General features: G+C 36.9%; 1 protein-coding gene across 3 annotated transcripts in view; it reads right to left on the reverse strand.

Moving 5' to 3' along the window:
- TPD52 (tumor protein D52) overlaps positions 1–23,831 on the reverse strand; it is a 189,531-nt gene that overhangs the window by 24,308 nt on the left and 141,392 nt on the right. Inside the window, exon 3 of one of the 3 annotated variants that reach the window (XM_053661186.1) lies at positions 8,441–8,527. The exons of the other annotated variants lie outside the window; for them this stretch is intronic. Within the exon in view, the coding sequence (XP_053517161.1) occupies positions 8,441–8,527 (87 nt within the window). The remainder of the gene's footprint in view (positions 1–8,440; positions 8,528–23,831) is intronic. 3 annotated transcript variants of the gene reach the window in all.

Consider the following 23,831-nt stretch of genomic DNA (forward strand, 5'->3'; position numbering starts at 1 on the left):
GTACTACCTTTCTAGAGACCAATTTGGAAATGAGTGTTTATGCCTATTGGCCCAGCAATTTTACTTTCAGGATTTTTTCCCATACAAGTGAGGAGAGATGAGCATAAAGATGTTTACTGTAGCTTTGTTTAAAATAGAAGCAACTTACAAATAGCCAAATATTCAACTATAGAGGACTTGTTAAATAAATTAAGATACATTTCTCGAGTACTACAATCAAGAAAAATGAGGCTTAACAGACTGTGTAGTAAAAAATGTACACTGTATATAAAGTTAATAAATAAAAATAGGTTATAAAATATGATATATGAAGGGAACCAACCTTTCAATAAATGTAAGCTTCCTTAGAAGGAGTAAAAATGTTAGTAATAGGATTATCTCATGGTGGTAATATTCTATAATAAACATACCATTAGTTTTAGAACCAGAAAAAAGTCCCTGAATTATTGCCTCTTAGAATTGATGGCAAATATTAACTTATTATCATTAAAAAAAAAAAGAATAATTCATTCTTTCTCAAATGCACATTAACATTTTCCTGGGTTTTCAAAAACGGTTCCATTGAAAGCATGTACAATTTCACATGAAAGCTGCAGCAAGATATATACATGAAAAGGGAGTCAGTACAATAATTTAAGGGAATAGGAACAGAATCTCTTAGATTATTTTAAGCAATAACAGGCAAACACAAAATGATAACTCAAAAACTTTAATGGAGATAGAACTGACTGACACTGCTTTTTATTCCTGAAAGACCTGAATGTGAAATTATCTCTAATTTTTAGTAGACTGAAACAACATAACCAAAAACTAAAATTTGTGTGTGTGTAATTATTGGTAGAAATGGAATAAATGGAAAATAATGAAGTTTTTTAATTCTTTAATTCAAGGACACAATGAAGTGTATTTTTACCTTCCATAATTTGATAATACCTTGTACTACAAAACTAGATTACTAAAGAAATTACTTTCTAATTTTATTTTAAAAGGATAAAGGTATGTCTAACATTTTACATTTAATATGTTTACTCTCCTCTGAAATACTGCACGGGAGTCAGGAAGCTACAAGCAGAAAATCCAGGAGTTCTGAAAGCATTCAAAGTGTGAGCTTGAGCCCTTGAGTTACATCATTCCGTTTCTATGACATACTTTGTAAACTAGCTTTAAATCACATAGCTTGTTTGTGATTCTGATACAATAACCTGTCCATTGTATTTCTTTTGAAAAAAATTATTTGCTTAAAGTGGCAAAAAAAAAAGGTGTTTGCAAAGTAGCTGTTGAATAAATTAGACAGACCTGTACTCTATTAAGTGACACCAGTTTATTACACAGTATTTAAAATCCATCACTGGAAAAGCAATAAAGTCTTCTGGTTTGTGATCTGGATTTCTCTATACACAGCAGAGTTCATGTTATATTTGTAAAGTATTCTTATTCTAGACATTAATAATTCCAACTGTTGTATTCACTAAGTCATGTTCATAGATAAAATTAAAGGGCAAATACTAAACTAGGTATGTGAAGACCTGTCAACAAATAATACAACTTTCAAAGAATGTACAGTCATTAATTCCTTCTGATTTAATGACTGAATAAGCAAACTGCCAGGGAATGTCTGCCAACCCAGGGAAAGGTGAATACCTTGTTACCAAACATTGGTGAGGAATGACACAGAAACACACATGCCTTCGCTGAGCACTTGTTTTTAATTGAGTTTATTTCACTCTTACTATTTGCCATAAGTGGTGCTTTGTACTCAATATGTTATTTCAACTTTACAAGTAGATGTTCCTAGCACCATTTCCCAAGTGAAAAACTTTCCTGGAGTCACACAGCTAGTAAAGGGTAGAGCTGGGATTCAAACCAGGCTCTCTGACTCATCTGTGCTCATTTCACAGTGTTACTGTGTCAAGAGAAGTAAACTGAATGCTGAAATCACAGGACAACTTATGGTTGAATTTTAGCACTGAATGTTACCAGATCAAAATCACTTGCTTGTTACCAGTTTCCCTGTCCTCAGAGACACTGACAGAGTCCATTTGTTTAACTGAGTTACACCCAAACTAAGTGTGTGACATATGAGAATTCAGAGATAGTTGGACAATTTTTTGAAATCTGTCAAAAAGGTATACTGACTGTCAACTGAGGACCCCACAGATTTCTAGAGAAGCTGGGCTATATGTTAAGTCATATAAGTGGGTCTTCTGTTCAGGGAACTCTGATGTGATCCCATAAATAAGTAAAAAATATCTTTATATGCATTTATAAGTTATCTATGAAGTGAAACCAAACATTTAACATGAAAGCTTCTCTGAGTGGAGGAATCTTTGGCGTGCTGAGCTGGCTCTGGGAGGGGTGAAGGGAAGGAAAGGCGGCTGTGGCGACACCCACTGCAGGTTACCACTGACAGGCACCAGCAGTCAAAGTTTCAGAGAACTTGCTCAAGGACTAGGGCAGAGTTTCTCTACAGATTCCTTAAGACAGGATTCAGTAACCCTACCCAGCTTTCACTTAGGATTTTCACCCTTCCCTTCAAAATGATTTTACTCACCCTGAAAATCAACACCTTCTGTGGTAGACTACCTTCTCACACATTTGAGAACAGGACACACTCTCAGACAAACTTGCTTGCTTGCTCAGGTACACAGGGATTCCTTAAGTCTCATCCTGATGCAATCATGCAATCAAACATTTTCTATGTCATCAATGAACGCATTATTACTTTTTTTGATGCTTTTGCTTGCATGCTAGTTTTCAAGCAGAAAATATTCCTAGGCAGAGTGCCTATATAATACACATACTTCCTTGCCTTTTTTGGCCATTGTGAACGGAGCTGCATTTAAAAATTTATTGTATAAGCAATAAATTATCATCTCTGTAATAAAAATAAAACAAAAAATCAGCCAGGCCTCAGTCATCATTAAGACAATCTGTAAGTAAATATTACACTGTAGGTGTTCCTTTGAAGGAGTACCTTTTGGCTACAAGGTCTCTTTCACAATGTTATCATTATCTGTCCTGCCATCCCCTGGCCTTTTTCCTCAATTTCCTAGGGCGGTTTTAAAAGTAAACCCTGTCTAATCCCATTTTAGCTGGAAACCAAATAATCTTACTCAAAAATACATGTTAATGAAGGTTGACATAGTTTGGAAGCACTGGGGCTGGAAGCACTAGTTTTCAGTTTTAGTAAGCACTTGAGGTTGTTGGTGGATGAGCTGAAGGCTGATTTCTGGGCTTCATCCCCAGACATTATGATTCTCTACATTCAAGTGAGATGAATAAATTACACAAATTGAGCAGAAATGTCTGTTAAGAAGACACCAGGTTTCACACAGAGGCTTTGCAGCCACTGATTTTAGAACTCCACATTATCTGCAGGTTTTCTGCTCTGCTCTGCTCTGCATAGCTGTCACAGGAATCTTACTTATCCTAGACAAATGAGTAAAGTTTCTCTTATAAATTTTGCTTTGACATCAGTCTTGCAAGATGAGGTATATACTACGAATTTGGAAAGAACATTAGACAAATGTTTAAGAAGCTCTGTATTTCACAGCCAAAGAATCTATATAGCAGAATTTTTCTTCTTCCACCATCTCCAAAGGTGGCGTGTAGTTTTCCCACAGTATCGAGTTGCTGCTGCACACATAGCCTAGGTGATAATTCACTTAGATTCAAACTACTTTTTTCAAAGCCAACTTTTCCAGACAATGCATCATCTACATTTGAAATGCTAGGTGAAATTCTACCAGCACTCTCAAAAAAAAAAAAAGAAAAGAAAAGAAAAGGACAAGGAGGCATACAGTGCTGGACAAAAGAGATGGAGGCAAGTACTGACAGAGCAAGCAATCTATAGCACCCCTGGGGTAGGAAGAATTGTTGGAAGAGTTTTCTCACACATGAAAAAGCAATGAAGAGCACAACACTGACTATATTTCATTGTATTTTGGACCTAGGTATTGAAATACCTGAAGAGAAATCATCATTTGTAAGTATGTATAATCCCCTTTTCCTACTAATGGATAAATCAGTGACATAAACCTATGCTTAAAAATAAAATTAAAATTTTAAATAAAATCAGATTAGTGGAACACTGGCCCCATCCTAGAAAAGATGTATCTCTAAGAAAAAAAAAAATGAGACAAAAAAAAAAAAAGAAAAAGAAAACAAAATGAAAGGCAAAATCTCTGGTATTTACTTTGTGAACTGAATCATTTGGAGAAACACAGGGTGCGGTAAAAGTAGGTTTACAGTTGTGAGTATGCAAAATAGTTTATTCTTACATTCTTATTTATTATTATATTATTTTCCATACAAACAACTATAAACCTACTTTTGTGTATTGAAGAGACTAAATAATAAATAAACTAAGTCAGATATATCTGAAAATCAATTTTGAGCCCCTAATGTACACAGTGTTTCCTACTGAGGTGAGAAGATACTGGAGTACAATGAACTTAAAATTGCAGGAAAAATTTCTGATTTGCTTCAAGAGGTTCAGGGACTGTATTTAACCCCACAGAAAAACGAGTAAATTGAGGGCAACAGGGCCTGTACTGAGTCCCTGGCTGATCGGGGCTGCACTCAAGAAGTAACTGCATTTGGAAGAAGAGAAGAAATAAAGTCACAATTTTAAAAAATTGACAAATTGTCACTGGCATGCACAATGCTTTATAACTACCCCAGGACGGCTCAATTTTGGGGAGTGACTCTGCTCACAGTAAAGGCATGTGATCTCTAGGATTTTAAAGATGAGTCTCAAAATCCCAGAACTATCCCCAAATTTCTGGCTAAATGACCAATTCTAGGCAATGTCTGTATTCTCTGGTTTCTCAACACTGGTTTCTTTCATGAAACTTCTGTAAGCAAAGCTGAGAGGAATGGTACTAGAAGGCTGGACTAAGAGTTGTTGCAGGGTCAGTTCTCAAGAATACCAACATTTATGTCGACTTACCAAACCAATCTCTGGACCAGTATCTGTACTTTTATCATTTAAAGTTAATTAAACTGTTGTTGGCATTCCTTTTAAAATACTAAAAAAAATAATAGACATTAAAAATTTTTTCTAACAAGCTATTATCATTATGGCTAATATAAGAAAAATACCTCATATGCTTTCTACAGATGAAAAGAATTTTGAATACGGTGCCCATGTATGAACAAAACAAAACCCCACAGTGGTATGTTCCTGCCCTAAGTCATTTAGGAAGGGGAGATTCTGGAAAGGAGAGAGGGAGAGCTTAGAAGAAAACTCAATTAAAACTTCAATATCCTTCTACTAATTACCTGTATTAAGATAATTTTTAGGAGGAATCAATAGCCCTGGTTTCATTAAATCTAGGTAAGATCTTAGATGAAAAGATGCCCCCCAATTATCTTGTTCATATTTGTGTTAAATTTTGTTGTTAACACCAAGTGCTATTTCCCCAGCTGTGAAGTCAGGCTAGCAGCTGCCTCAGCAAACCATGCCAACGCTGCACCAGGACAGAAAGACAGCTGCCTTGCCTGTCCTGACGGATGAAAGGAGTGTGCAACAGGCCTAGAAAAATCTCTGGTGTTGGCAGTGCTGGTGAAGGCAGCTGCTTGCCTGTCACACTGCTGTTGAGTGTGCTAGGTGACAACAGAGACAAGAAACAAAGGAAAAACAAACACAACTTCTACTGTAACTAATTTCTACTGTAACACAACAGAAACACACTAGTTTCTACTGTACCACATTCCAATATCAAATCATTTTATGGGATATTACATTGTTTGATCATTTTAATTTTAGATTTCTCAGCATTCTATGCACAGAAGCAAAACCTTACAATTATATAAACATTCCTGATTTCTACTTTAATTTTAATAAACTAAGCAATAAAGAGTTCTCAATATTGTGTCCAAAACTTTAAAAGTTACAAACAACTGATTTTCTAACATTAGCATTGTTACAAAGCTTCAAAATAATCTGAGAATCATATTGGACACAACTGAATTTGAGGGGACAATTTGGTAGGAACAACCGTATTTTGCCATGTATAACGTGTATCCATGTTTTGGTGTGCAACACACACATGGATTATACCCATGGTAATCATTATGCCCATATATAATGTGTACCCTAATTTTCCCTAAAAAATTTGGGTAAAAAAGTATGCATTATACACAGCAAAATACAGAAACACCTATAAGACACAGCTGTTTTGCCCTGACCCCAATGGCTCAGTTGGTTGGGGCATAATCATACCAAAAAGTTTCAGGTTCAATCCTAGGTCAGGGCACAGACAGGAGGTAGCCGATTAATGTGTCTGTCTGTCTGTCTCTCCCCCCCCCCCACCTTCCTCTCTGCTCTCTTCCACTCTCTAAAACCAATAAACGTATCTTTGGGTGAGGATTTTTTTTAAAAGTCTAGGTAGCAGAACTGATATTTATATTACTTTTAGGAGACATTTTTGCTTTATTAAAAATATTCACTATTCTTTTTGTTTTTAATCCTCACCCGAGGAGATGTATTTTTTTGTTTTTAAATTAATTTTAGAGAGAGAGGAAAGGAGGGAAGGGGGAAGAGAGTGAGAGAGAAAGAGGGAGAAGATCCACCGATTGCTTCCTGTAAATGTCCCCATCAGGGACCGTGTGCCCTAACCAGGGATCAAACCCGAAACCTCTTGGTGCACAGAACAATGCTCCTACTAACTGAGCCACCCGGCCAGGGCAATATTGACTATTCTTGATCATGATGTCTGAAATGTACTTTGAAGTATTTACAATACATAAATTTGGGGGGTGGTCAACTGTAGTCATAATAAAAACCCTTATTTTAGAGCTGGCTACTAAAAAAGCCTCTATTATCTGTATTTCGTGGACAAATGACCTTTTTGCTAATCACCATACTGAATGTTAGAAAAGTTTTATTGAGCTATAACTAGCATGATGAGTATTAGTGGGGTCCCATTTGTGAAATAAAAAGCATTTAGAAATATAGGTTGACTGACTAAACAGTATGTTAATGATCTGGCCCATGATTTCATGACCAGAGCCAAGGAGGAACTCAGTGGGCACGGACACTTTTCCCTCAAGGATGACTCCCTCCTGTCAATTTAATGCTCCTCTAGCCAGCTTGAAAGCGGGAGGGGTCTGTTTGCCGTTTTGTTTTCTGCAAGGTGTTGGTCAGAGCCTCTCTAAGGACTGAGAGATGGGGTTTCTTCAAGTTTCAAGAACTGCTCTGTGCCTGCGTGTGAATATTTGGTTAAATCTCTGTATGTGTGTGTCTTCGTGGGCAGAATTGGGTCTGAGATTTACTACTATTACAAGTTGATAATAGGTTGTAAAAAACTAGGTAGTCCTTACTTGACTTCAAATGTCTTTGGAGGCTATATCACCTACCAAAAGGAGTCTGGGGTACTGCATGGACACACTGGCTCCAGTCAGTGTGGCACAACAGTAAGATAGATATGTATACTTAAGAATAATCCCATTTAAAGCCACGATCTTTTCAAATGCAAATTTTCAAAGCATTATGAGTTACTATCAAGAGGCATTTATAATATAGTTAGACCGATCTGCACAGGAACGTATGACTTTACAACAAAACTCGTAAAACATCGTCAGTTTTAATGAGGCCAGTATGTAATTGTGGAAAGTCCTGGCATCCTCGTCACATGGAGGGCCTTTCAAAAATCTGTTACAGTTTCACAGAGAAAAATATACACACGTAGAAAACCGTAAGAATGTTGAAAGTCAATGTATTTATAAATATAAAGTTATTTTTCTAAAATCCCTGGGTGAGAGGACTGAGAAGATATATATCCCTGTGACAAACCTAAGTATATATAGGGAACCTGGAAGGTGATGGAGAAAGCATGTTAAATTTAATTTGTGGGAGGAAAAAAAGAAAGGTTCTTCAATAAATTGCACTGGGAAAACTGGCTTTACACCTAGGAAAAAAGTAAGATCTCCGTATCAAGCCATATAAGCTGTATAATGGGTGCAGGGTCTTCTTCTGGGCTCATGACAATGTTCTGGGACTAGATGGTAGTGAGGTTGTATAACATTAAGAATGTACTAAATGCCACTACATTTTACACCTTATTAAGATGGTTAAAATGGTCAACTTTGTGTTATATGTGTTTTATCACAATTAAAAAATAATTTGCAGATATATCACAGAAACTAAGTGTGAAAAATCAAGCTTTGAATGTATTATACAAAAAGAGGGAAAGTATCTTTTGACCTCAGGGTAGGAAAGGCTTTCCCAGATAAGACACACACAGCACCGCTATTCCAGCTGTGCAACAAAAGTACTCTAAATTTCAGTGGTGGCTTCAAACAACAAAAACCACTGATTTTGCTCAAGTATCTACAAATCGGACACCACCCAGCAGAGAGAGCCCACTACCGTTCCCACTGCCCCAGGCGCTGGACTGAGGACTGGAGGATCCACTTCTGAAATGAAATGGCTCACCCGCAAGGACGGCAAGTCAGCACTGGCTGATGGCCGTGATCCACGTCCCTTCTGCAGGCTTGTGCTTCCTTCCTCACAGGATGGTGGCTGCATTAGAAAAACAACCCAAGAGACAGGAAGTGGAAGCTGCCAGTTTCTTAAAGCCTGGGCCCCCAACATGGTACAATGTCACCTCTGCTACAGTCTATTGTTCAAGGGATCATACAGCCCAGATTCAGAGGGGGGATACAGACCCCATTGATGGGAGGAAGGTCAAAGGATCTGAGGACTGTGATTTAAAAATACAAGAGCAACTCATAAAGGAAAAGATAGGCACAGTTGACTATATCAAAATGTAAAATCTTTGCATGACAAAAATCACCATTAAAAGGTAAAGCATGACACAGTTTGAAAAGAGTTAATTTGTAAGAGATGTAAGAAAATTAATATCCAAAATACATATAGAATTATAAATCAGTAAGAAAAACATAAATAATTAAATAGAAAAATGGATGAAAAATATGAACAGTCAATTCATGGGAACTGAAAACTAACCAGCCAGTAGACATATGAAAAAGATGTTTAACATCACTTTATAGTAATTAGGAAAACGCAAATCAAAATATCTCATCCATTACACTGTTAAAATAAGTCTAACCCCCCCTAATGTTTGATGAATATGTGAGAAAATAGGAGCACCATAAATTCTGACTGTAAAATAATACAATGTTAGAGAGCAATTTGGCAGTATCAAAAAAAAAAAAAAATAGAAACCGTGTATGTAGTCTCAACCCCAAAGTTAAGCTTCCTGTTAACATAAGGCAACAAATGCATTTGTCCCTAGAGACATGAATAAGAACGTGTCTAATGTTCATAATAGTCAAAAACCAGAAACCGCCTAAATTTTCATCAAGAGGGAAAAGTAAAAATAATAATGGAGCTGTATTCATAAATGAAATCTATATATCAGTTAAGGTGAATGGGCTAGACCTCAATGTAGATTCTGGAACAGATGTAAAAACACAATGTTGAGTCAAAATGTTATAAAATGACACAAAGTAAAACATTTAAAGATAACATTTTAAATTGTTTCAAATTTTAAATAGACACAAAATAATATATATTTTTATGGCTATGCACACATCATAAAAATATAAAAAGGTGAACTATATGCTACATGTTCAAGATAGTAGATGCCTCTGGAAGGAAAGGTGAATGGTGCAGGGAGTTTTAATAAAGTAACTATACTAGAGAAAACTGGCTCTTCACCACAACTTTGCACACCCTCTTCACAGACGTTCCTTCTAGTCCTCGGACTGTATTTCCCAGCAACCTTATATCCTGATCAAGGTGGGGGGCCACGTAACTTTTCTCACCAACGGAATATGAGCAGAAATGATGCCAGTCGCATGAAGAAGACCAAGAAATTTAAGCAGTGAGAGTGCCTTTCACAGACTCTCTTCTTTTCTATCAGCTTCATACACAGGAGCGTGTGACCTCAAAAACCATGTGCTTACTGAAGATGGTGTAACCACAAAATGAAGGGAGTCTAGTTTCAGGTGTGCAACACAGTAATTCTACATTTATGTACCTTACAATGTGATCACTACAATAAGTCTATTAACTATAAAATTTGGGTCTCTATATTGCCACATGGAATGCCAGCCACCAACCAGAAAAACAGTCACATGGCAGTGTTACAGAAATAAGACGTAGGTCAGCCATTAGAATTCTGTGGTGGTGGTGGTGGTGGGGGGGGGTTCAGTTGTCTTCAGTCAACTACACAAAAGGGGACTTCAATTTTTAACCTATTGATATGTTCCTGTGATAAAAAGAAGTCTTTAGTAAAATTAACACTACCCCTCACTAATGTCAGCATTTGTTCATTGTAGGTAATGGATATTCAGGTAGCTGTTATACTATATCCTATAGTATTTACAGTTAAAAAGAGGTTTTATTTCAGAAGATTTAACGAAGTGGGCTATTCCTCTAATATTTGACAAGAATGCTGTATTTTCACTACAGCTTACATTTCCATTGTGGCATCCTTCTAAAATTTACATTCTCCTCAACTGTGGCCTCCCCTGTTTTCTCCAGAGTGTAACAGCTGCTTCCACGTCAAGGGTTCGGCTCAGGTGCAGGTGCAGCTCCAGTCTTTCCTCCCTCACCTCCATGCGTATCTGAATAAATGTGAAACCTCGGTAAGTGTTAAAATAAGTGACTTCAAAATTTTCGAGACTACAGAGGGAGAGATTATCTGTATGGTTCTAAAAAGGTGTGAGAGAATAAAGAGAAAAAGCAAGTAATTCTGTGCAAATTAAAGAAAAAATAGCTAACACTTGCTGAGCACTTTTGTGCCCAGTACTACTATCACGAGACGGTATTCTTAATATTAACTCAGTAAGTTCTTAAAACAACCCTATAAAGTACACACTGTAAGCCCCATCTTACGCTGAGAGTGAGAGTGTTGAGAAATATTCCTAAAAACTAAAAGCTTATTTGTGTTAGGGACTAATTGAAAAAGCTCTAACACAATTTCAAAACCAAATTTTGCTTATTCAAGGTTCTTACAGTGGAAATCTAAAAACCCTTTTTCATCCCAATGCTTCATTTTAAACACCGATTCCATTGCTTACTATTTTTTAAATATTTCATGAAGCCATTCTTTGCTTTACATTCCAATGCCACTACATAAAGTTAACTCATCAAAATGTCACATCTTGACTATGACAATAATCTGTGACCTCGCCTCTGGGCCATCTCAACTCCCTTCCACCTGAAGACTACCAACTCTATGTGCTGCTTGAACAGTCTGTGGAAAATGAACCCCCATGGGATCTAACCATACCATATCCCCTTACTTCCCAGATTGTTCTGAGGATTAAATCTATTTATATCACATAGCACAGTGCTTGTTGCACTGTAGAAACTTAAGAAATATTAGTAATACCTTTGAAAAGCAACATTTATCAGCTCTATTTTACAGCGGGGCCCAGCAGTCTCAGAGAAGTTAAGTCATTTAACTGAAGTACCTTACTCAGTAGTTCAGCCAGGTTGGAACCCAGGTTTGCCTGGCTCAAGCCCTAGCAGTTCCTAAAAAGACTGAATCAGTCATGGTAGTTTCTCCCAGGCAATGCTGCTTTATAGTTCAGCATGTGAAGACATTCTGGCCAATGGCACATGGAGGAGTATCTGCAGGGGAACTCTAGGAAGTCTTTTGACTCTCATGTCTCATAAGACACAAGAGAAAGCAATGCCCTTTTCCGTATCTGTAAATGGTCAATTCTGCATGTGACACATGACACCGTTACCATAAAAGGATCAGATCCAAGCACAAACCTAGATGGAGAGAAGGGATGGTCTGGAGGAGAGAATCACAAAAAGGACAATGTATAGCTCTTATCACAACTGAATGACAACTGTCTACCTCTAGAGGCCTTGTTAAGTTCGTTACTTAAACAAAAGTTCCTTATTATTTAAGACCCTAAGAGTGGGTTTTCTGTTACTTGCAGCTGAAAGCTGACAGGACCTTGACACACATATTGCACCTTTGATAGTAATACAGACCTCATGGAACCTATTTTATCACCTGTATTAACTTCCCATTCCTCTGAGATGTTCCCAACCCTCCTTCCCCAAGTAAATTTTATGTAGTACCAAGACCATATTGTAAACCAAAAATGCCCTCTTTCAAAACTTCCCATAAAATATTCTCCGTGGTTTCTATGATCACAAACAGATACAAACAATTTTATTCAAACCCCAGCCTTCCAAAATCAAGCTCATCATCAATGAGCTGCATACCATAGGAATGGAACAGGAACAAACATTTCCACTGGGAATGGAAGTTTCAGCACACTCTATTTGGCAAGACAGTGACATGAAGTAGTTTTCGTGTACTGGTAGATGTGTACTTCTAAGTGAATACTCTGTTCCAAATGGGCTGGAACCTCATCCCAACATGGCAAAACACCCAACACAGAAAGTACACCAGCAGCTGTGTCCCTGGTCTCCCCAGTCAAACTCCCCAACTTCCTACAGCAGAATCCAGGACACAGAGAAGGGTCCCACACCATCCGCAGAGTTCCTTACTTCCCGTGGGTGGTTTCTCTGGGCCTCTATGAGACCTGCCTAGTTTTGAAAAGCAAATAACCTACTCTGGGATAATTACAAAGAGAAAACTGAATAGTAACATTTACAATCAGACAAATTTGTATTAGGTAAGCATCTAAATCCAGGCCAGGGACAAAAATTTCATCTGATTTGGGGAAAAACCATCATCTCTTCAAAAAAAAAACAATCGAAATACATGATTAAGCTTTCTCAGAGATAACTATTGGTAGTAAGAAAACTAATTAAACATTCTCCAAAAGCCATGGGGCTGAAGTCAGTGCATTAGCAGCAGCTGTCAGTGTGGAGCAGGTTCCTATCCTAATTCTGCTTTGACCTCAGACTTGAGCCTGAGAACCCGTCAGAAAGGTGCTCTCACAGTGGGAGACATCAAGCAGCAGCTTCGTGCTCAAGGGGCTGCAGCCCTTATTTTGGCTTTAAAAACTACAGTGCCACTCTGGATGCATGCTTCATGATGTATGGGAGGTGGGAGAGGGTACATAGGCTCCTCGCTGCTGTACAGAACAGTGAGTTTCCAGGTTCATCATCAGTACACTGCTGTCAAGGGCAGGGTTCTACCAGAATCTCTTCTTCATCAGCAGCTACATCTGTGTGTGGTCCATTGGCTGCATTAGTGACGGTCCTAGTTCTAGAACCTTTTTCTAGGAAGTTAAAAATTAGTAGTCACTGACCTCATTTATGAAACAAAAATGACTTTCAAAATTTCTTTTAGAACTGAGAAAAGAAATAAATGAAGTATAAAAGAAGGTCGAGGCTGAGAAGGCAAATCATATATAGAGAAAGCTAGATGGATTGCTAGATAAAGAGAAATGTAGGTCATCAATTTACAGAGCATATAAAGACATGCTAACGCTCCCTCCTCTTAATGTGGTAATGGTCATTTGTGTAACAGTACTATCCTGGGTGGGAATCTCCCCAGGAGGCAATATTTCTAATAGTTTCTCTTTGCTTCTTCACATTTGTAATTATGGGACAGAGATGGAAAAGTCATGGTGAAGAACAATGGAATTAGTGTTCTTGTGAATTCTTCCTGATACAACCACACGAACCCCCAATAATGCTTGACCTGCAGTGGCTGCTCCACAGGCCTCTTGCCCGGGTTTGGTTGCTATCTCCTACAAGTGGTCGTTTCTCTTACCTCATAGGCAGCACTGCCAATAAAAACATCTCTCTGTTGCTTTGCTTCTTCTACACTGATTGATGTTAGCCTATAGGCTGTGATGGTTAGTTTTATGTGTCAACTTGACCAGACTGCAGGACCCAGTTATTTAGTAAAACACTAATCTAGGTGTTGCTGTGAAAGCATTTTGTAGAGCTACCCTCCGTGTTGGGTGGGCCTCACCTAATCAATCAGTTAAAGACCTACATGCACAAAACCAAAGGCAGCTAGGATCAAGGGTGGGAAGTGGGGATGGATGGCTGAGTGGTTGGAGTAAAATGGAGACAACTGTACTTAAAAAAAATTGGTGTAGGCACACCAGTTGAAAATCGCTGGTCTAGGCTGTTGTAAATAGGACAGTGCCAGTGACAGGGACGGGGCGGTGGAAGGCTTTCAGGTAGTAATACTGTGTTCTGTTCTTGGTTCCAATGATGGTTACACGAGTCTATGCTCATTATGAAATTTCATCAGCTGTACATTTGTGTAAATTGCACACTTTCTCTATGAGTTTTTTTTTAAAAAAGAAGGAATGATACTTGGTGATGGTCAAAATATTGTAACATTTTATGAAGATAAACGCATGCATTACCTTCTAATTAAAAATAAATATTAAAACAATACTAAAAAATATAATGATCAGTTGAAGACCTTATGAGCACTAACTGAGATTTCCTGAAGAAGAAATTCTGCCTCAAGAATGAAGAATCAACTCCTACCTGAGTTTGCAGCCTCCCTGACTGCTCTGCATATTTCAGATGTGGCAGTCCCCACAACTGTGTGCCCCAATGCCTTAAAATAAGTCATCTGTATGCACTATATCTGTACTTCCTACTGTTCCATTTTTCTGAGAAACCCTGACTGGCACAGATGGTAACATCAACTTTTATATCTTATGGGTAAAAACCCTAAATCATTCAATCTACACTGGGTACCCTGTCGGGCTGGGATACTGATTCCAGGTATAATGGTCTCAGGAATACAGAGACTCCGTGGTCTCGTGGGGACTAAATTCACTACCCTAAACGTTGACCAAGGTTTGAGTCTGTTGAGACTGACTGACAGCTGGATTTCCCCTGGCTTAAGATCTGTTCTATCTCCTTTGCTACATTCAATTCCAATATATAATGCATAAAAAATTATATATGTAGTTTTATGCCCTGGCTGATTGAGCGCCTGTGAACCAAAGGGTTGCTGGTTCCATTCCCAGTCAGGGCACATGCCTGGGTTGTGTGCTGGGTCCTCAGTGTGAGGTGCTTGAGAGGCAACCACACACTGATGCTTCTTTCCTTCTCTTTCTCCCTCCCTTCCCCTCTCTCTAAAAATAAATAAATAAAATCTTTAAAATATATACATGTAGTTATATACAAAATGTAATTTTATATAAACATAGGGTTAGGCAAAAGAAGGTTTACACCTGTGAGTATGCCAAAGTTTATTCTTGTATTATTATTTATTAATTATTGTATTACAACTGTAAACCTATTTTTACCGCATTCTGTATATATGAATACATAAATATACAATTTATAATTATATACTTTATATTAATCTATAATTCATATTAAATATAATTTTGTAAGTTATAATATATAATATAAAGAGAAGTTATAAATAAATAAGTTACACATAAGTAAGTTTGTAAGTATAATTTATATCATAATTATAATTTTAAATATATTAATTACATATAGTTATATATAAATATATATCTGTACTTTGTGTGTGTGTACTTTTCTTTCTTGAAAATACAGTAGGAAGATACATACAGAAAACCTTGATTATATCAAAACCTTGCAGATAGGGCCCTCTAGTTAACGGAATTTCTTGGGTTACTGGAAATTTGTCTCCTTTCTTTGAGCACATTTAAAAATAGAAAAGGTGAGGGGAAGCTAAAAGTAAGGTGTTAATTTAAAAGGAAAAATATCGATAATTACATGAAATGTAAAACATCTAAATATTCCAATTAAAGTCAAGGACTGACTGACTGGATAGATTAAATAAAGTCCAACTAAATGTTCCTTCCAAGAGTCATACTTGTAATAAATGTAAGACACAGAAAGGCTGAAAGTAAAAGAATAGAAAAAGATATACCATATAAACACTAAAATAAAGCTGATATAGCCATTATATAAGAAACAAAGCAGATGTCAAGGCATAAAGCATTAGTAGAGATAAAAAAACATTTCATAATGACAAATGGAATTCCACCAAGATGATAAAAATCATTCTAAATTTTTAGGAACCTAATAATATAGCCATAAAATATGCACGACACTGCCTTAAGCACAGATGCAGAGTTATAAGCTAGTTTTGGAGATTAAAGGAGTAACATAAGTATGTCTATGGATGAGCGCCAGGATAAATGTGTATGGTACAGACACAAGCACGTGCCCTATCTCAGCTGGAAGCCACAACAGATTTTAAAATGAAATTCTTTCCTGTTTTCACATGTGAGCATACAAAACATTATAGTGTACAGAAATGTTCTGTTTATACTATTAAAGAGTTTAAACAAGTCAGATTAACAATAAGTCATTAGTTCAGTAATCTTTGCTGCAGTTAAAATAATATAACTGCAGCAAAGTGCACTGCAGGGCATAGTACTTTATCCAAAGTACTATTAGTAATTTTCTGATGGTAGTGAACAGTATTAGGTAATGCTTCAGAGAAGAGGCCACAGGCTGAGAGTTGCCCATCTCTGTTACAAAGGTTATAACATATGGGAAAAAAATAGAATTGTCTTTCCAGGGAGACAATTCTATAATGGGTAGGTAGAATACCATAGGTATTCTTAAGACTTACAGGAAAAAAGGTGCTTTTCTAAATAAAAAGACACAAGCTTTTTCTGAGAACTACAAGATTTTAAGTTATATTTTTGTTGTCGATACACTATTTTTTTTAAGTGGGATCTCATCCTGAAAGATTAAACACTACAACTCTAAATAAATGGAATAAGAGGAGGTTTCCGTCCATCCAAGATGGAAATAGTTCCCACTTTATAAAATAATTTTACCCAGAAAAGTTTTTCAGCAGATACATTTTCAAGCACATTCATAACACGAGTTTTTGGTATAAAAGAAAGATTACTACAGATGCTTTAGTCCCAAAACCTTGAGTTATGAATTGTCCAAATAGCGAACCAATTCTTTTTAGCTAATAAGACAAACAGAAAATATTGAATTACAACCCTTGATTTTGTAGATTTATACACATTATGAAACTAGTGTATGTTTTATAAAATAATACATTTATATTTGACTTCAAAGGCTCATTGTCTTATGATCAATACTAATTTTGTCAACAATAACAATAAAACTATAGTACTTTCCTTTCTTGAAAAAGCACTGAAGCTAGCTAAACATTCGTTGGCTGAAACTTCTCAGCACTGTCAAATCTCCCCACAGATGCTTCCCAAACCTCCAATCCTGACAACATCCTGTGTTACAGGGATACCACTTTCCACATGGTGCAGCCTTTCCTCAGTGGCTTTAAGCCCTTCCTTGAATGGAGCAAAGCCCCTCACAATGAATCACTACAGAAGTCATGCTTGATGACAGGTACTCTGACCTGCTTTTAAAGAGCCAAATACAACAGGAAAGCTGGATGGGAAAAATCCTGCCTGCTTTGTCCCTTGTCTGGACAGCCTCTCACTTTCCCACAACAGGTAGACGTGAGTACAGACTGCTGCTAAATGCTCCAGACCATGACAAGATGCTGAAACCCCCTGGTTTCTACAGTTGTTCCATTTTCTACTGATCCTGGCTCTTTGCCAGAGCCCAATTAAGCCGCTGAAAATGCCAATGGTTAATCTCCTTAGCACTGCACCCACCCACAATTATTGGCAAAGCACTTGGATATGCTTTCACTTTCCCCAAAAATAAAGATATGAGCAGACTGTGCCAGTGCACTGCAGGGTGAGTGTGGGTGGGTGTGCACAGGGATCCACAGCCCAGCACTGGCTAACAGTACTTAAAGGAAGGAAGGAGGGGCTCAGTAGCTGAGGCTGGGGTTCAGGAAACCACTCCCAAATATATGTGGGGTTTGGTTTTATTTGTTAGGGTTTGGAAAAGAGGAGAGTATTCTATATTTTAATCATGTTTGATTTAGGGGGGAAAACAAATATTTGGATCACAATGTCTGTTGTGGATACTTTTTACCATATGAACAAAACATTATAGAGCTTTTGAAATTCCCAAAACCACTGCTGTTTATTAAAAAGAGAAAGCACCCTTTTAAGACATAGGTGCTTGCTTTATCTTTTACAAACTGAAAAGATCAAACACGGAAACTATTTGTAAGCAAAGCAATAGTGTCTCTGGGTATCCCTAAGATCAACAGCAATGAGGATGAATGAGGGGAAGCAGTGACATGGTCAAAATGGGTGAAAGGAAGCTCTCTGTTGAGGCCAGTCTTCCCTGATGGCAATCTTCAGACCCCAAGGCCCACGACTCTAACTACCAGATCCTGAATAAAAAGTTAATTCTGCTCTACTGAGAAGTGAAGTTGCATGATGAGAGGAACACTGAGTGGCCTAACTCACCCAGACAATCTGATATCAGAGATCTATATTTGAAGATAATTTAAGAATATCTAAACTGGACTCAGGAGAAATACAGGAAACAATCAGTCTAATTATTTTCTCTTTTTGACAACAGAGTAATCCTACTTTATACAACATGGAATTAGCTAATCTTTTCTCATTCCACATTCTCTAGCAACACACATCTGCTACAGATGTTCTTGTGAACAATGAAGCGATTTTAAATGGAACAAAGTGACAGGAGTCACTCCGTGGCTATCCAGTGCCAAATCAAATTCCCATTTCATCCTACTTCCCCATTCTTCTTGCACTTTGATTACTTATACTTACAATTCCTATTACTTTGGAGGAAAATAGGATACACAGAAGTAGTCCTGTCTGGAGAAGACAGAACATTTCACACCTATACAATACCACAATATGGCCAAAACAAGAGTGGCTTAATTAATTGCTGGCCAACAGCCATGTTCCCGTCAGATCAAGGCTTCCACAAGTTGGCATATGGTTTATTGTTTCTTTCAAACATAAAAAGCCTTTTGAAGTGATTCCACTTGGTATCTGTCAAAATAATTCTACATATGAAACAGCAGCATTAAAAATGAAAAAATATTATTTGTAAAAAAGATTTCACTATAAGAACTTGAAAACAGTTTTCATTTATGAGGGTTAAGACAGTGCACAAGATGTATGTTAGTAAGTACTTTAATTCCACATAGTATTCCAGGTACAAGAGGCCAACTTTACTGAGGAACAGTAACAGGAAAGATTTTTTTTTGTACATTCTACTTATGTTTAATGACTATGCCAGTTTTTCAAAACTGTACTTGTAGTGAGATGGTCATAAAAATAAAAGAAGGCATTTACTCTGTATTTCCTGAGGGTAAGAGCAACATATTATTCATCATTGCATCTCTAGTACCTGGGATGCAAAGGTAATGATGCACTGCCATCCTGTGACAAACTACCATGCCCTCGAAAGGCGCAGTAGAGCCAGCCAGCACTTTGGGGTGTATGTGGCAGGAAGGCATGAGTTGAATTGGGTATACAGGACTCTGGCTCAAAAGATAACATACTGGAGGTGCTCAGGTATCCCAAGTGCCTTTTCATGGTTGTCCCAATGGGATCTCTACCTACCCACTTAAGAGAAATACTGCATGACAACATTCAGGAGACAAAGTATCAAAACCTTACTAAAAAAACTTAAGAGAAACCTTGAAGTTAAGAGCCTTAAAGGGCTCTTTATTTCCTGAGTCATTCTACTCCAGATATGCTTCACAACACTACCTATGACAGTGTAGATTACAAACTAACATGTTTACTTTTAAATTCCACCCCAATGCCTAACTTAGAGTCTACCACCTACCAGGCTTTTTGAATCAATACTAGGCTTTTAAACAATCAAGAATGAATCATGGAGGTGAACGCAAACACATGTACAATGCTCCAGTGCTAACTGGATTTTCATGGTTGAGGGGAACACATTTCTAAATATCTTTCCTTCTAATAACAAAGAGTCAGTCTTCTCCAGGACTGTATGATTTATCTGTGCCTTTTGCTCTTTAGGAAACTGAAAGAAACTAGAAAGGACAGACTTTACTAACGTAATGAAGAGCCATTAGCCTTGACTCTTTTCCAGTGTACTCGTCATGGTGGGGGGTGGACCTCTTGCAAATGCATCCTTCTGGAGGAAAAGGCGATGAGGGAATGGATAAAACCTTAGTCAACAAGCAAAATGAAGCTATGAGAGGCAGATCTTTCAAAGTGACAATGGCATCGTACGGAATGGAAACAAGAAAAATTGTCTTTACCTTAGATTCCTTAAAAATGAAAACTGAAAGATTACTCAATTTGAATCATGGGAAAGCACCGAGTCATCAAAAGAAAAGATAATGCCAACAGCTGTGGCACATGCTATTTTAAAGTGTCCACCTTGTTGGTCTTTCAGTCTTCCTAACCATTATCATTTTCAGCTAAAAATCATTCATGTGCAGATATAAGACCCTAGAAACAGAACAAAAACCACATTTTTTCCTAAGAGGGCAGTGATCAGATGTCAATAGTTGCAGCTGTGGCTATATAATTACCTGTTTGCATTAACGTGGACTACAGTTTAGATTTAATAGGTCAGATGACAATGCAGCACAATGCACTTAGCCTATGATTACCCCTTTTCAAACATTCTCTCACTTGCAACTTCGACCCTGGGAACATAGCAGGCACAGGCTTAGGTCAATAAGAAACACTGGCCAACACAATAGGCCTTGCCTCAAACAGCACTGTTGACAGACACCAGCACAAAGGAAATGAATTGAGTCCCCCTCAGTTCTCACACAGAGCGAAGAATGAGTCAGTGTACTGCTGCTTTGGTGCTCTGTTTGTACAGTGTATACAGCTTTTGTCCTCAGCCACTGTTCACAGCTCAATGGGGTGAAACAACCAAGGAAGTGAAGGCGGAAGAATGCTCCACCTCTTCCCTGTGGCCAGCAGCTGGGTCCATGTGCTCAGGACAGTCCAAGTGAGAACTGATTGGAAAGTCACCAGATAAAATTTCTCCTAAACCAGCTCACACAACTGAAGTGATTTTTTTTATATTAAAACACAAAGAACGCATTACTTAGAATGGTCAGAAAAGTCACCATTAGTTTGATATTAATATAGCACTGCCTGAATTATTATTCATTTGCCTTTTTCTTTTTTGACACCTATCTCCTATTTCTTTTTCAAAAGCTTGTTTATATGCAAAGAGAAATCAGGACTGATTCAAACTAGGAACCAAAGTAATGCAGGCCAGAGCTCAACAGAGACCATTGGGAGAGGGCCAGGAAGCAGGTGAAGAGGCAAGATCCAGGCAGGGGGCTGAGTCACTGGCAAGTCTGAGAGTAGCATTTCATTCAATGTATATTAATACTGTATTGTCCCAGGTATATACATCCCTCTCTTAATGCGTACCTCCCAAGGTAATGGGGGTATAACAATAAAGAATCCAACCCAGGGATAAAATAGAATCCTAAGACAACTGGGTGTAATCTATAAACATCCTGGCTGAATTGTATCTGCATTTAAGTGTACTTATGTTTTGGAACTGGACTGTGTTCAAATTCTGGTTCTGTGACAGCTACTAGCTGTGTATAAGCACTCCATATCTAATTTCTGCATTTGTAAAATGGCACGCCCATTCATTTCTTTATTAAAAAAAAAACTAGTGAGACAATACTAGTACCTAACCCACTTAACTCATCATGAAGATAAAATAAATCAATACATGTAAGGTATCTAGAAGAGGACCTGGTATCACATAAGTATTCTATAAACATTGCCTATAATGAGTGCCAGCCCCTACTGCTATTAGGGCCACTACTATAATTCTACAATTACTGCTAACATCGCCTGTCCTACAGTGAGGGAACTGTTATATTCATGACTCTACAGGAAAGTCCTACTAAGTAATAGAGATCACTGATCCCTGAATCCATAAGGATATGTCATTTACCCAGAGGCTGTTTTTCGTGAATAGCTGAAGTCAAGCTTTATGGATATCTTATCTGTTACACAGCTACATATAGGACACACAAATCTATTAATATTAAAACTTTAAAAATGTATATGATTTGAATTTCCCCCTAAATCTACATCATTGCACACCTAATAATTATTCTTAGAGAAGAAAACAATAGCAAATATTAAGTGCTTGCTATTCTAGGGGCCGGATAGTCTTCTAAGTAGTTTATCAAGGTACTATCACTTTTACAGTGAAGAAACTGAAAAACATTAACTAACTTGATTAAGATTATACTGTTAAATAAGCAAACCCAGACAATTTGGCTTCCGATTGATCTCGTGCTCATAAGCACTACACTACACTACACTATCTCATTAGTATTCCCATGAAAGCATCTATAACAGCATGCTAAGGAATACTATCCTTATTCTCATGCTTAGCAAAGGAAACAAGTCACTTTCTTAGAAGGTTCTAAATAGAATAAAACCATACATACACCCACAGTAGCCTCAGAAGTGATGATATACTATGAAATTAAATATGCATAAGGTATCCTTTTTGAAGAGGCAGTTGCTGACCACATCTAATCTAGTAAACATTTTTCAATTGCTTCCATAAATTCTCATCATTATAAAACCTTAATTAGTTTCATGCTTATGAATTTAATCATTCTTATATGTAAACTATTCTGAGAATGCAAATAAATTAATTAATGAAAAATAACTACTTTGAGAATATATGTTTTAACCAAGTAAGTGATTACTTATAAGCAAAAAAATCTCCCATTTAAATAACTGTCAGAACACCTCCCCATGTTTAAATCTCTGATGGCATCTGTTGGTCAACAGAGTATCAATACCAACCAAGAATCATGTCAGAAGTTTAAGTAAAAATTTGCACTTATTTAAAAGTTCATTCTATATGGCTCTGATTTAATTTGTTCTTCAATACCTCAACTTGTAAACATATACAAAAATTCATGAATGATCTTGGTAATTAAATTAAAAATAAAGGTAACAGACTTGCATATCTAGCAATATGTTAGAATGAGTAAATTACCAAAGCTGCTACACAGAAATAAACACAGTGGCTAAAACACAAAAAACATGTTCTTAAATGGTATCATTGACTTAACAATTTAGAACTGATTATAGAAAGGCACAAAACGAAAAGAGCTGGAACTCAAGAATACACAATAATGAAGCTGGATTTTTAAAAAACTTGAGCCTCTTTCAGCATTTCTACAGACACAAAAGGTTATCACATGATAGGAAAATGAGAAAATTACTGGTAGGAAGATTCTAAACTTGTATGTAAGTGGTAAAACAGCCTCAAGTTACAAATAGTAAGAATTAAAAGAATTATGACCAGAAAAGAAATTCACAATCAAAACTGTTTCACAAATAGGACATTTATAAAAATTAACCAAACCTTGGTCTAAAGAGAAAGGTTTAACAAATTTTAAAAACTGGTGTCACTTCCCCTAATCACAATGCAGTTATGCTAGAAATCAGTAATAAAAATTCTTGTTTGGAAATTTAAAATATACTTCTATTAATTCATGATTTAAAGAAGAAATAATGGAGTTTAGAAAATAGCATAAAAAGTACATGAAAATATATAAATCAGCAAAGTTGTTCAAGTGTATGATATAACACAATATATACTAGTAAAACACTTTACTTTTCGTAAACTAATTTATTTAATAGCCTGCAGTTTGTCTGGCTTTAGTTCTTTTTATCATTCATAAAAAGAATACCTGATTAGCACAGTCTAATCATGTATATTAAGTATGCAAACGTGACTATTTTTTTCATTATAATAAACTATTCTATCTAACGTTGTCTTTATCAGGACTCTTCTTTGGCTAGGCTATGCCATGGTATAATTTGCTTGAGTGAGTCTGATATCTTAAATTTTTTCATCTTGGAAGATATACATTTTGATTCTTTGACTCCAATGTATATAAAAATTGCTGCGCAATTGTATATATGCATTTAAAAGCAATCCTGATTCCTGAATGCTATGGACTGAAGGTTTTGTGTCCCTCCCCTCCAAAAAAATTAATATCTTAAATCCTAAT

This window comes from Artibeus jamaicensis, unplaced genomic scaffold (assembly GCF_021234435.1).
Source record: "Artibeus jamaicensis isolate MK-2021 breed Jamaican fruit bat unplaced genomic scaffold, CSHL_Jam_final scaffold_916, whole genome shotgun sequence".
In the NCBI taxonomy this organism is placed as follows: Eukaryota; Metazoa; Chordata; class Mammalia; order Chiroptera; family Phyllostomidae; genus Artibeus; species Artibeus jamaicensis.